Raw genomic sequence first — 14,567 nt, 5'->3', positions numbered from 1 at the left:
AATTACAAAAGGCAAAAGACAAGTTGGCATGTGGGCTCATCCACAAAGAAACCCTAAAGAACCTGAATAACCACATCTTGCACCTTGCAAGATGCCTTTCTACCCTAAAAATTCCACCTGTAGTATACTGGGGCATTAAGCCCATGTGACATACCTTAAGGCCATAGAGCAGTGGCTGGTACTGGAAGGAAGGAGGGGGTCCCACAGTGTCACTACACAAGAACCTGAAACAGAAAGCACAGATGAGATGTCATTTCTTAATAAGTAACAGACGTGCAGTCAAAGAAACCACAGTGAGAAACCACGTTTGTACCTTCTCAATACAACGTACAAGAGATTCTCTTGCACCTGATGTGGAACCTCTAAAGCATAGAGAAAACCTTACCTGTCAACAAACTGGATATAATGGACAAAACCTATAGCCATTAACTTATCTTTTGTGATCACTGTGTACAACTGTTAAAAGCTCCTTGTTGATACTAGCAATTAAGTTTCTGAATGGCAAATTAGACTGCATGCCTTTTTACCCCATTCACTCAAAGAAAAATTCCAGGAATTTGATTATCCTCCATTAGCAACCGTTTCTGATCTGTGATGATGTGCTATGCCACAAAACACCATTCTGGTCAGCCACTGTGTCAGGGGGCCCAAAGAGTAACTACAGGGCTATAAAGGCTTTGTGTTGCTGGAGAGTCCAGTCTTGGCCACAGTAAAGTGGTAGGTTGGCCTACTATTTGCCCCAGCCTGCTTTGCTCTGTGCTGGCCCAGGATTAGAACCTCCTCCTGAGTCGAGTAATAATCTGAAGATTACCCACTACATCCAAGAGGAAGTTACATAAGTGATCAGAGCCTCCAAAACCAACATCGTTTCCATCCACTTTATCACCATAGTGGCTGAAAAGGCCTCCTTTTAGACAAGCCACCTCATCTCAAGTCATATAATCACAGTTGCTGACTGCCTCAGAGCAGAATGTAGCTGTAAATCCAAAGCAATCCAAAAATGGCAAAACACAGCTGGCACAGCTTGTTTGAAGAGTGAAAATGAGTAGCACCAGGCAGTCATAACAGAGCAAATTAAGTGACATGACACTGACATAAATGAAGAGGCCTAATAGAACAGGCTGGGCACTCTTTCGAATCAGTTTCAAACTACAGTCAAACAAAGGGAGGAAAAGCAAGACAGTGAGTCAGAGACCCAAAACAGCAGCCAGACAGAGAAGTTGCAGTGTGAGAATAACTTCAACTGCAGCAGCATGGACACAGTGTGAGAAAAGGTCAACTCAGACATCGAGTCAAAACAAAACAAAAAAACCCTTTGACAGCACAAAATCCATGTCACAGCAACACACCATTGCACATATCCCTCCCACAGTTAAAACAGGAAAATAAGCTTTCTCAACTTTCTCAGACGATGTCATACCCAACCAGCTTCTCACGCTGTGAGACCTGTGAATAATACATCTGACTTCCTGTTCCAGCTCAGCAACTCCAAAAAACTGAAAAGTGTGACCACAGAATATGGGTAACACAAACTCTGCATACATCCTGGAGGCTGTGGCAAATACAGCTACATACTAAGCTGTTGCACTATATTTAGACCCAAGCATAGCAGAAACAGTCTCACACATGCATTTCAGTGGCAATAGTAAAACAAACTTTAGTTACATCTTATGAATTGATGCATTTACAGAAGATTACACTAATTCTGCGTAAAAAGTTTAAACACTGTACATTTTGCAGTAACAGCAATGCACAGGGACAGCTAAAGTTCAGCAGAGCAGTGCTGATCTTATCAATGGTTAACTTGACTTCAGCCAATACCACCCTGCAATTTTCTGAGTGCAACACACAGCAAGGATGTTGCAAGTAAGAGGCTGATCTGTACAACCCCCAAAAAACAACTCTCAGACAATTCTCACAAAGACAACCTTGCTCTCAATAAATTTATTAGTGTTTTGTGAAGTCCTATTGCAGCCGTTTTGACTAGAGCTTTCACTGCGTCCTTCACCTTTCTGCCTCACACCAACTTCTACCAAGCAACAGCCAAGCATTACTGTACATTCTCCCTCACCTTCATCCTCACCCTGAAAACAACAAACAAACATGCACACCGGCCAACATGACACCCAGGTCAAACACACAGAATGCAGTCTTCACAGAAATAATGTCATCAGCTGTGTTTATCTTGAAAAGTTGGTGTAACTTACATCCACAAACAAAGCAGTGTGCTAAACAGCAAATGAGACAAAACTAGACAGACTACATCTGGCTCCCTCAAACACTAAATGACAGGCCTAGCCCTGGTGTAATCACTACCTCTTGAGCGGAAACATTTCTGGCTTCTTCTGACAGGAAAAGCTTTCATGCTAAAGCACATAAACAGTCACCTATTTGCATGATAATCCTCACACCTTATCTTGTTCAGGATGACATCTATAGCCAAAAAATAGGCATCCCAATAGCTCCAGTACATCTAAACACAGTAGAAACATACAAAACCCAGGCAAGGCTTTCGTTAAGACTAAGACAGGGTGGTTTCTTTGGTGAAGCCAGACCAAAACATCAATTATGTTCCAAACCCTTTCTCCAAAAGCCAAGAATAATCTTCCTCAGCAGGGCTCAATTATAGGTTATTTCTAGCTAAACCCATTCTGCGTTGTGCTACGGTCCGCCAGGTCTTTCAATGCATTCAATGAAACAAAAAAAGAGGTATTCTACTATCAATGGCTCACATTCATAACACAAACATACATCTTAAAATGACCTTAAAAGTCAAGTGTTTTTCAATTATAAAATGGCATTTGACAATTTTATTTTGTACGTAACAGCCAGCACATCATGATGCTTAGTGTGAAATAGGTATTATCCATGGTGATGGCAGAATATGGCTGACTCACATATTAATTCTTACATTTTTATTAAGTTTAAGAAACTTATGAATAAAATTCTCTTTTAAATCAATTTATTTTAGGGTATTTGTGATTCCACCTAAATGATAAAGCGAAAAGGGGCCTCTTGGATAAATGTTAGCGTCATGAGCAGTGATGATCAGATGTGTTGCTGTTCAGACATATACTCTTGACACTGTACCTTTTACATTATATTTTATGCCCATAAAAGTAGGCAGGAACATTAGTAAGTCTTTACTAAGGCTTTTTATGATTATCAATGCCTGAATTTGAGTTACCTTTAAATACAGCACAATAAATGCAGGCCAATGCGTCTTAATGAACAGGCATGCTAGTCTAAAGAGGAACGGTCAAAGCCAACATTTAACTTACCTCAAAGCTGAATGGCTGCAAATCAAATGTAACTAACACTAACACGCTCTTCATTGCTCTGTTTAATAATTTAGCTCTGAGGAAATGAAGATATATAGACCCACACACCCACCAACTGTATCCAACCACTCCATCTAGGGTTAGATAAGGGATCATCTGCTGCACATAGGCCAAACAAATGAAACCTGCTATAAAGACCATAAAAGAAGATCACACAGATCTGGAATTGCTCCATCAGGATTTCCCGTAAGTGCTGCTGATTAGGAAACAGGTGAACTGCTGAGGTCACAGGTCAAAGAAGCAGGTGCTGAAGGGAATCAAGCAGCCAAGATATTTATGCAGCCGTGGGTTCCCCGTCAATGTAAACAGATGGACAACTCTTATTTGTGAAAAATGGCTGTCAGTTTAAACGGTGTAGGTTTAAAACAGGATAGAAAAAACTTTCAAATAAAACAGTGATAAACCAAACAGTTTCATTTGTAGGACACAAACAAAAAAATGAAGTGGAAACATTTTATCACTGTAGAGTTGTTAAAGAAACAGAACATACCACCGCCAGACCCACAAATAGTGGACTATTTCACAACCAATAAGACTACAAATGAACAAAATAGAGGGAAAAAAATTAGATCTTTACTCCTGTATTACATAATATTTTCATAGCCATCAGTGGACTGCTGAGTTAACAGTTAATCCCAGCAGGGGACAGCTTAGTGAGGGGCCAGTGAGGGGGCGTTTTTACAGGGCTTGGTTATTTTATCCCCATACTCATCAATGCCATTAATGTCTTACCAGATTAAACCAAACACACACATTCTCTGGAATGATGCCCTGGATAATCGCAGATAGATGCTTGCAATAGATGATCTGCAATCTAGAGGGAATCCCTGTAGTTTATGTAGTTATGCATTGCAGGAGAATACACTACACATCTGCACCATGAGCAGTGGCTTATCCCTGCTGGGGGGGTGACCAGAGTGCTGACAACACTCCCAACTTCATGTATAAAAACGCTTTTACTATGGGTGTCTGTGTTAACCTCTAGAGCTGGTTTCCACAGCAGCATTGCATTAGCCAACTGACATTACATTGCAGCAAAAGCAAACACTGTCAGAGAGGTGGAAATGAGATTCAGTGTCATCTTCCTTTAACAGTAGTACAAGAGTTTGCATATCTATATCTGAAGTGAACAACAGTGATCAAATGCATTCAAACAACTATACAAGAGCACCAAAGTCCTTAAACACATACTGATTACTCAGAGCATATTCAACTCCCATGTGTGCCAGTGAGTGAAACAAACTGACTATTCTCCCGCCATTGTGCATTGTGCCTACGTCTGAAATAGTTTGACCATCTCCACCTCCAGCCTGCCCCACAGCAGAATGATAAGATTCCTCTTTCTCTGTCTGTGTCCCAGTCTCACTGGTCGGTCTCTACAGAACACGAACAAATCCTTCATTGTATGACTGATGTACTCAGTGCAGGGAAAATAAAGTCCTTGGAAGAATGTTACATTCAATCCCCACAGTGCTCTGTCATGCCAATATGCAAGAGAACTGTCATACTTAGGCATGTTTTGGCTTAGCCCAGTCAAAACACTACCTTCCTTTATTTGATTGAATGACGTCAGTGATGCAAAATAGCATTCACTTGGATATATCCAGATTAATGAGTGCTTTACGTAATTGTTTGGGTTCCCAGAGAAGATTACCAGCTACTATAACAAAAACATGGGTGGCTAATTCAGTGTGCATGGTTATTTTGATGCTGTAGACAGACACACACATAATTTTGTTACTGTCTGACGTAAAAAGCGCATTAATAATAATAATAATAATAATAATAATAATAATAATCAGTTAGTGATAGTATCCAACTAGCCTGGCATGCAACGGTCACAATATGTGGAGCTGAACACAAGCTGCCAAACAGAGCTGCTTACATTCTTGTGATATTCGCTGTGAAGTTCCGTATGCCAACGCCAGTGCATGTTACAAGTTTGTTACTCAATACATAGACGTTTCTTCGCTCACATAAACAAGTATAAGCAGACACAAAGCCTACAGGCATGTAGTAATGTACGGATAACACTAGCTAACCTCCTATGGTAGCTTTTAGTTAGCAATTAGCCCCGTGTCGACAGTGTGCAAGGCAAGCTGCTAACGTTATGCAGGTAGTTAGCCAGCTAGCAATGGCAGCAACTTGATTTAGCTGACCGGCCAGTTGTCAACTGAAGGTTAACGTACAACAAGAAAAAAACAATAACTGGCTCACTGGCCTAACTAACTGACAGCGATATAACTGATTCAAACAGGAATCTAGACAGGGCTTACACTTTAACTTGCAAAGGTAGCTAGGTAACTAGCTCGCTAACACTAGCGGACGAGCCAAACTCCTACTTTAGCATGCTACAACTACGATAGCCACTTTTTGGTACCACAGTTGGAAAGCTAACGTTAACGGTGCAGTTCACCACGAAACTTAACGATAGCTAACGTTAACTATGTTGGATAGCAACTGTTGTATCCTTCATTACTTCAACATTCGCCCAGCTAGCGTTACTCACAACTTTTGTCTCCTCTTCCTTTACTTTAGCTAGGTAGCTAGCTTGCAGATTGGAACGATCTTTTCATTTGACCAAAAAGCCTCAGCGTCTTGGCCCTCATCCATTGGAAGGATTTGCGTAGAGGTGTGATTTTTTTTTCCTCAATCTAGGTTTTAGTGGTGGGAGAGAGCCACTGTCACATCGGTGGCTCATTCGGCCCGCCTCCTCTTCTGGGACTGGCTGAGCTTGTCTACTCCCATGTAGAAGACCGCGTTCTATTTGACCGAATTTGTTTCAATCACCGAAAACCGCCCGCTGATTGGATGGCAGTTTTGGGGTGAGATTGGGTGCGTTCGATTTTTGACCCAACAGATATTATTTTACGTTCGAGAGCACTTTTTTAAAAAAAAATTAAATTCCCTAAGTATGTCGAAATAAACGTGATTACCCTAAAAAAAAAAAAAAAAAAAAAAAAAAAAAAAAAAAAAAAAAAAATATATATATATATATATATATATATATATACATACATATATGTTCCAGATTTTCTTCTTTTCTAAGCGTATTTAAAACTGTTGCTGCATCTTGTCTCAGCATGTTAAAAGTTCATGGGTGATAGCCCTATTTATTTTTATTTGAGTTTGTTTGTTTGTTTGTTTGTTTGTTTTCTGGCCATGTAACATATTTGATTTTGACAAACCAATTCTGAGGTGCCCTGCCTCACATCCATTTCCTCCATTCTCTATTTGTTTATTTTTACTTATTCCACCTACCATGTGTCACATTATTATTTTTAATCCTATTTTAGTACTTGCCAATATTACCATATAACTTTTATCCCAATAATTAGTTAACCAGTCAAATAAAATTCAAACTTGTCTTTGTTTTAGTGGCTGGTCTAGATGTTCACAAGATATTCACAAATATCTATCAGGAGAAGATTGACAATCTAGGTCTTTGTTGGCAATCAGCATTACCTTTGAAAACATCTCTCTCTAAATTATGATATGAACCTACTACATTCCTTACACTTCCCATGTAGACCCATCAAAATCAGGTACCTGGGTAAAGCTGACCAGATGTGCATGAACCAGCCCTCCATTCAGCAGCAGAGATTTGTTTGCTCGCCCTGCAGGCTCTTCAAGTTTCTCCAGTACTTTTACAATGAGCCCTCCCACACAGAACATCAATCAGCTCCATTCACGCTGTCCATCAGTGATTCAGACTCCAGCTAGCAGCTGAACATGATCCACAATGTAAACAAACTTGGCAATTCTTGTGGGATCATAAACAGTTTATGCATTACAGTAAAGCTGCACTGACAAACTGTCCTCCTCCTCCTTCATGCTTTAAAAAGATGATGAGCAGCTCCTGCACAATAAATAGGAAATCTTTGTTGAACACAGCAAACACTGTTGTGTGAGACAACAAACTTCCCATTGCACACACAGTGGTCTGATTTGTGTCTGATTTGCTGTTGTCGACTTTTCTCCTCATAGTCAACACAAGCAAATATGGAGATATGTGGGAAGAGTGAAGTTATTAAAGGATCTGTGTCAGAGGCAACACTTCAACAGAGCACATATATAAGTCCTAAAGAACAAAACATATCACAAAACGTGTTGGATGTAAGCACAAAGTTGAGGCCTTCCCTATCAGCAGTGATTTTGAACTTTGAATCTTTGACTTAATATTAAACTGAGAAATGCCGAATCTGAAAATCGATTTAAGAGTGCTGGATGACATCAAACAAGAGAGATAAACCAGTGGCTACAGTATCGGTCTGTGTCTTCCCAATGTTACACTTGCTACCTCGAATTTAATTAGAAAAAATGCTTTTCTCTAATGTTGGTAGATCATATATAACCATGGGTTTATTCAATGTCTCAATATTCTTGTTTGCTCAGTTGTATGAAGAGGGTTTTATTGCTGAAAACAACATATACTGTAACCAGCAATAGACATTCAATATTTCATGTCATTACATTTAATTAGACTGCCCTGCAAAAGTACAATGTAGCTGATAATTAAACCTAATGATTTGGTAATTACATTCGCAGCTTGGAAATGTGGCCTCACACTCCCACAGACAAAACTGGAAACACACTCCATGTCTTTCTACAATACTTAAATCTGGACAGAGCTGTCACTGTGAAAGACTGGTGGCTCTCCCTTGTGGTAGCGCCTTGCACGACCTCACCCGAATGTTTATGGTGTGTCACAAAGTAAGGTATCAGATCAAAAATATAAATCTTTGGGCAAATGATATGCAGTGTTTATTACAATGTTCAGACATAACAAGCTGCAAGTTATCTCCAGCGGTGAGTCAGTCCAGGCTGAAAAAATGTAAAGGAACAAATTAAGCAGTGTATTTTTTTGTTCATGCATGTGTGGCTCTGTATGTAGTTCTTTGTGTACATGAGACATTTACCATTAGTTTTGCACTTTTTCTGCAGGTGCAGTTTGATCCTCTTTCTTACACTCATCACACACATGTGGGCAGAATCTGTGGGGATAAGAATATGTTTAATTACATGTAGAGAGGTACAACAAGTACACACACAGATTTTATCATTCATCTTAATGGTCCAGTGTAATGACAATTACATTTCTTATCACAATTCCATGGTATAATTTAGAGTTATGGTTATAGATAGGGTTAAGATTGGGGTTAATATGCTCTAACACACAGTCAAGCAAAACATTAAATGGCTAAATTTTTGCTATTTGCAAATGCATTTTTTTTATTATTATTTTGATGTTACAACGATTTGGTAGAGAGCTATGTATACTTAAAAAAAAATCAACATTGATTGTTGTTATTATTGCCCCAAGGAAATACAGAATGCTAAGAAAAATGTTTTTTTTTTTTTTTTTTTCTCAGCTGACCCTGAGGGGGTTCTGTAGTTTTCAACAGTCAATCAGAATTCCAGGCCACCTCTTAGTATAGATTGCATCACACAGATGCAGTTTGTATTGGGTTTGGATTGTTCTGATTGGTCTGTATGTGTAGTTAATGAGACAGTAGACAGCCAGCTACTTGGCAAACTAGCAAAGATCTCTGTGGAATATGGAAAATGGAAATATTTGTACGTAGTGGAATGCACACTACTAGAAAACGTTAGGCTTTCAATCAGTCCTACAAACTTTGTATTTACTGTTGATTTATTTTTTAACCCTGTGTTGGAAATCAATAAACTTTCCCTGCGTTAAAATCACTGCACTAGAACTTTAAGGAAAAGGCAAACAGGCGAGCAGCAATCCATACACCTGTCTAATCGACCCTCAGTTGTGCATAGTTCACCTTTAAAGCATACAAATAAAATTCAAACTGAGGATTGGCCTGACTCACTGAACCATGTAGATGTTATCACCAGTTTTTGAGCTTATTCTGCCTTTTTTGTCATTTGTCACAGTTACATGGTATGTGGTCTGGCACACTAAGTCACCAAGAAGCTCACTAATGTTTTAGACCACCGAGGTTTTAGTAAAAAAATGAAAAGCTTTCATTTTTTAATACCAAGCACTGAAACAGTGATGTGTAAAAACATCACACAACTGAAGAAAGCATAACTACTTTTTTTTTTTTTTTTTTTTTTTTGTTACCACCTTGCTGGGACTAGCCTGTTTTTATTCAAACCTGGACCACAATGGTCACATCTGAGTAAAGGTATAGCATCACAGTCAAAATGTAACCTTTATATCTCGAACCTACAGATTTTATTCACTTTAATATTTTCAAAGTATATGACTAATGGTTGTAAAAAAGAAAAAAAAAAAGTTTTTTTTTTGCCACTGTTTCATAAAATAGGTTTCAAAAATAAAAACAATAGCATAACAAAAACGCAAAAGCAATTTAAATGTTTAATATTCAAAATTGCATGTGTTATACTCTAAGAATAGAAAAATTCTTGTGTCAAGAACATATGAAATTAAGATCTGATTTTTTTCCATTTGCGCAATGAAAAATGCTTTGATTTGATTTTCCACGACAGGGATACTCCCCTAAAATCTTATATGCTTTCTCATTGTCAGATTTTCACTCCTGGAAAGAATCTGTGCATGTTAGTGCGTGTAATGTCACTATAACACAGCATCTCACTTCCGTCAATGGCAAGCTCATGCTGGCTTGTGTTTTAATTCCACCAACAGTGAACAGAAACCAGATTAACAAGCTAACTGTGATCCCTATCAAAACAAGTTTGTCAAACCTGTAAATTGGCTGCATTTTTCTCACCTGTGTCCAGAGCCATTGCTGTGAACTGGTCCAAAACGCCTGGGGCCAGGTCCAAATCCTGGTCCAAACCCCAGACCAAGTGCCTGGAATTTGCTTTGGCAAGTTCTGACATAGGATGCCTTCCCTACTGCATAACCAAGGATCCCAGCCACTGAAGAAAAAAGACAAAATCATATACCACTGATAGCTGACTGATAGTGATAAGCATTACTACCTACAAACATAAGTCCAACAGACAAACCTGCCATTTTCGGAAAGGGACCAAATCGCTTTGATGCCTTCCAGATGCCTGCATTGAAAGGGAATACATTTGGTAATTACATAAATAATTTCAATATTGATCTCTTCATAAAGTGTTGACAGAATGAGGTTTGAATGTCAGTGCCTTACCATTGTAGATGAGACCCCATGTGACAGCCATGCTACCCACAGAGAGGGGAAGAGCTAAGGGAATACGTACACAGAAGTCAGTGGGCTGAATCAATTAAGTCACCTGCCTAGAAACTGATCAAAGCTTTACAGTCTGATGATGTCAGGAACTCCTGTGAGAATCAGAGCAAAGTTTGATGCACTATATGGACAGAGGTATTGAGACACACCTCTTAATCATTGAATTCAAGTGTTTCATTTAGTCCCATTGCCACAGGTGTATAAAATCAAGCACTTAGCCATGCAGTCTGCCTTTACAAACATTTGTGAAAGAATGGCTCGTTCTAAAGAGCTCACTGAATTCCAGTGTGGTGCTGTAATAGTAATGGAATAGGATACCACCGTCATTACAGGTCAGTTTGTGAAATTTCTTCCTTCCTAGATATTCCACTTTCAACTGTAAGTGATATTATTGCACAGCAGAAGAGTTTAGGAAGCACAGCAACTCAGCCACCAAGTGGCAGACCACATAAAGTTACAGAGTGGGATCACAGAGCGCTGAGGCACATAGTGCGTACAAGTCACCAATGCTCTCCTGACTCAGTAACTGCAGAGCCCCAAACCTCCTCTGGCATTAACATCAGCACAAAAACTGTGCACCGGGAGCTTTATGGCATGGGTTTCCATGGCCAAGCAGCTGCATACAAGCCAAGGGTTGGATGTAGCGGTGTAAAGCATGCTGCCACTGGACTCTGGAGCGATAGAAACATGATCTGTGGATTGACAAATCATCCTTCTCTATCTGGCGGTCTGACGGACGAGTCTGGGTTTGGCGAATGCCAGGAGAACATTTCCTGCCTGACTACATTGTGCCAACTGTAAAGTTTGGTGGAGGGATAATGCTACTGGCTTGTTTTTCTGGGGTTGGCCTAAACCCCTTAGTTCCAATGAAGGGAAATCATACTGCTTCAGCTCACCAAGACATTTTGGACAATTCTCTGCCTCCAACTTTGTGGAAACAGTTTGGGGAAGGCCCTTTTCTGTTCCAACATGACCGTGCCCCAGTGCACAAAGCAAAGTACATAAAGGTGTGGTTGGGTGAGTTTGGTATGGAGGAACTTGACTGGCCCACACAGAGCCCTGATCTCATCCCAACACCTTTGGGATGAACTAGAACGGAGCTTGTGAACCAGGCCCTCTCGTCCAACATCAGTGTCTGACCTCACAAATGCTCTTTGGGATGAATGGGTGAAAATTCCCACAGACACATTCCAAAATCTTCTAGAAAGCCTTCCCAGAAAGCGGAATTTGTTCTAGCTGCAAAGGGGGGATCAACTCTATATTAATACTTATGGATTTAGAATGGGATGTCGTAAAACCTCCTGTAGGCGTAATGTGTAGGTGGCCCAATACTTTGGTCCATATAGTGTTTATCTCATCCTTCAGTCTGCTTCCCTACAAATGAAAAGTCTGCTCAATGTATTAAGCTGGGAAAAACACCTTTATAGATTTAAAGAAGGTGACTAGTAGGAAGATCTTTGAAAATATGGTGATTTGTTTGTAAGAAGTCGTTAACCAGTATTGTTGACTCTAACTTCAGGCTTAATCTCTACCTCTTATATCTAAATTACTGTGGTCTGCCATGGTATGATCAACACAAAAAGAAGAGTAATACCAAAGGAAAAGGCAGTAACTGCTAAACTGCTACTTTAATTTCTCTGTGTTATAAAAGAACCTCTTCTGATATTTATTACACAATCACATCATAAAGATTACTCTGAGAGTAGCCAAACAATGCAGTAGTGCGGTAATTTACTTCAAAGTTTGATGCGACAAAAGCAAAGTACAGTGCAAAGTACAAAGTACAATGAGGGAAGTTACTTCGCCTCTATTCTGCCTTTATTTCTCTGTTCCATTTTTGTCCTTCTTTTGTTACATTTTTTCAAAAATTATAAAACAAATAATGTAAGGGAACAGTGATGAATGTATTAAGTAAAGTTACTTTGAAATTACACAAAAGGGCAGGAAATAAAATAAAAGTTTACCTCATTGCTCACTCTTAAAAAAAAAAAAAAACACTTTTAGAGGCCTGAGAAATTGATTCTTAATTACTGATCACTAATCATTGGTGGTGATAAATGAATCATCCATTGTATTCACTACAGAGACTAGGTGGTAATAAGTAGGTAGGTAAGGTAAGGTAAATACGTATGTAAATGTAATAAGTAATACTACGTATGTAATAAGTATGTAAATAAGTAAGCGTATATGTGAAAAGTACAAGTAAATGAAACTAACCTTTACATAAATCATTAGTGAGGTTATTGCAAAATAATGAAAACGTAATGTTGCCGTTTCAAACATTAGTCTGCCCCAACAGATGGTGCTGTATTCAGAGTCCGCAGAGGGGATTTCACCCAGCAGAATGTAAACACTCAGAGTTTACTAAATAGGGTGTTAATAGTTGACTCACACCTTACTGCTTCTATTGTATGATACACACACCTAAGAATGGCTAACTACGCACAGTGGTTTCACACTTGAGATTTATTTGACTGATTTGTTAGTACATCATTTGCTATAGTGAGAAAATAGTAAAATATGTCTTCATGTGTATCTATTGTATGTCAAAACGACAATACCTCTGTACCAGAAGCTTTCATTCTGGCATTCTTTCCAAACCTGTCTCACGTCATCTCTATGGATGTGACGATCACCAAGGGGACACTGCAAGACACACAAAACATGTCAGATGTCATATTTGGCCTACCTTGGCCCACACTGTCGTCTACAAATTACTTCCTTGCCTCTTACTTTCCTTTCCCCCTCCAGTGCAGCTGAACCATGAGCAGCTCCGTCTTTCTGCTCCATTGTTGTCTCCGATTTCTTGATGTAAGTGGTCACAAACAAAATATTGCAGTGCTATCCTCTCTACTTTCAGTAATCCTTTACAGATCTGTATTGCAAAACTTTTTCAGGTGCAAATATCCTTTCGTTTCTCAGCCTCTGCAGCCTACTCTAAATGTAATCACTCCTCCCTTTATACAGTTTTAACTCCACCCCTGTTCAGTAAATAAACAAGAGGACCTAACCCCTCAGGATTGTACCTCTATACAGTGGTTTCTCAATTTATTTAGGCACTGCGGATAGCACTGTGATACAGAACTATTGAAGTTGTCTGACTTTAACAGTTTTGTATCGCATGATGGGAAACCTTGTTTAAACAACAACAAAAAAAAGGGCTGTGAAAGGCACTTGTGGCCATCTTGTGGCCTTTAGTGTGTTCAAGTTTACTGCAATCTGTAGCTCCAAGTAAGATTTGGATAAATAACCTGTGGTTTCTTTTACATGACTGTTTAGCAAAAATAAATTTAGGCTAAATTCTTTAAATCCTTATAATTTGCACATGGAAAATGATACATAAATAATTATTATTATTATTTCCGATGGATGGGTGTAAATGCTATGAATAAATGATCTTAACATTAGGCCTACATCATTTCTCAGAAACTCAGTATTTATATTGAAATGAATTATTCTTTTGTTACTAGGGTTAAGAGGATAGAGAGAGTCACTGTTGTAAAGAAATTGCTCACTGCTACATAAAAAACAAATAGTAGGTCTAATCTCACTGGACTGTGGGTGCATGTGTGTGTATGACAGAGAGAGACAGAGGGAGGAAGGGAGTGCATGTAGGCCACATAGATACATCATAGGCTGCCCTGAAACCTACTCATAAAGCTGCAGAGTAATTACCCTGTCATCATAGCAAACTTATTGCCAAACTTACAAACTTATTGCCACTGTTCTCAGAACAATGCTATTCTTTCAGCAAGAGATATTTTATCTATTGTGATCTTTTATGAAATGCACTATTTTGTTTACAGGACAATGATTTTTACTGGAACAACTGTTTCTGAAATATACTCACTTAATTGTAAGAGCTGTAACCAACCCATCATCTGGTGCTGGTTCAATTTTTGCTCACATCAACAAAGCCGTATTTATGAGGAGTCCTTAATGATGATAAATGAATTGCCGACCCCACACATGCAGCATCGCTTTCTCAGTCAGGAGAGATCAGTTACAGTTTGTTCGTCAAACAGCAGCACTGGGCATGGACGTTGAAAGC

General features: G+C 39.1%; 1 protein-coding gene across 1 annotated transcript; it reads right to left on the bottom strand.

Moving 5' to 3' along the window:
* Nucleotides 1–7,732: 7,732 nt before the first annotated feature.
* ociad2 (OCIA domain containing 2) lies at nucleotides 7,733–13,498 on the bottom strand. The gene is made up of 7 exons (XM_030049782.1): nucleotides 13,250–13,498; nucleotides 13,078–13,162; nucleotides 10,457–10,510; nucleotides 10,308–10,355; nucleotides 10,067–10,217; nucleotides 8,261–8,335; nucleotides 7,733–8,165 (listed from the first exon to the last, which is right to left on the bottom strand). The coding sequence occupies exons 1-6, from the start codon at nucleotides 13,304–13,306 to the stop codon at nucleotides 8,263–8,265; spliced, it is 468 nt and encodes a 155-aa protein (XP_029905642.1). The 5' UTR covers nucleotides 13,307–13,498; the 3' UTR covers nucleotides 7,733–8,165; nucleotides 8,261–8,262.
* Between the last annotated feature and the right edge of the window lie 1,069 nt (nucleotides 13,499–14,567).

This window comes from Myripristis murdjan, chromosome 4 (genome assembly GCF_902150065.1).
Source record: "Myripristis murdjan chromosome 4, fMyrMur1.1, whole genome shotgun sequence".
NCBI classification, from domain to species: Eukaryota; Metazoa; Chordata; class Actinopteri; order Holocentriformes; family Holocentridae; genus Myripristis; species Myripristis murdjan.
This window is presented reverse-complemented; position numbering and strand designations above follow the sequence as displayed.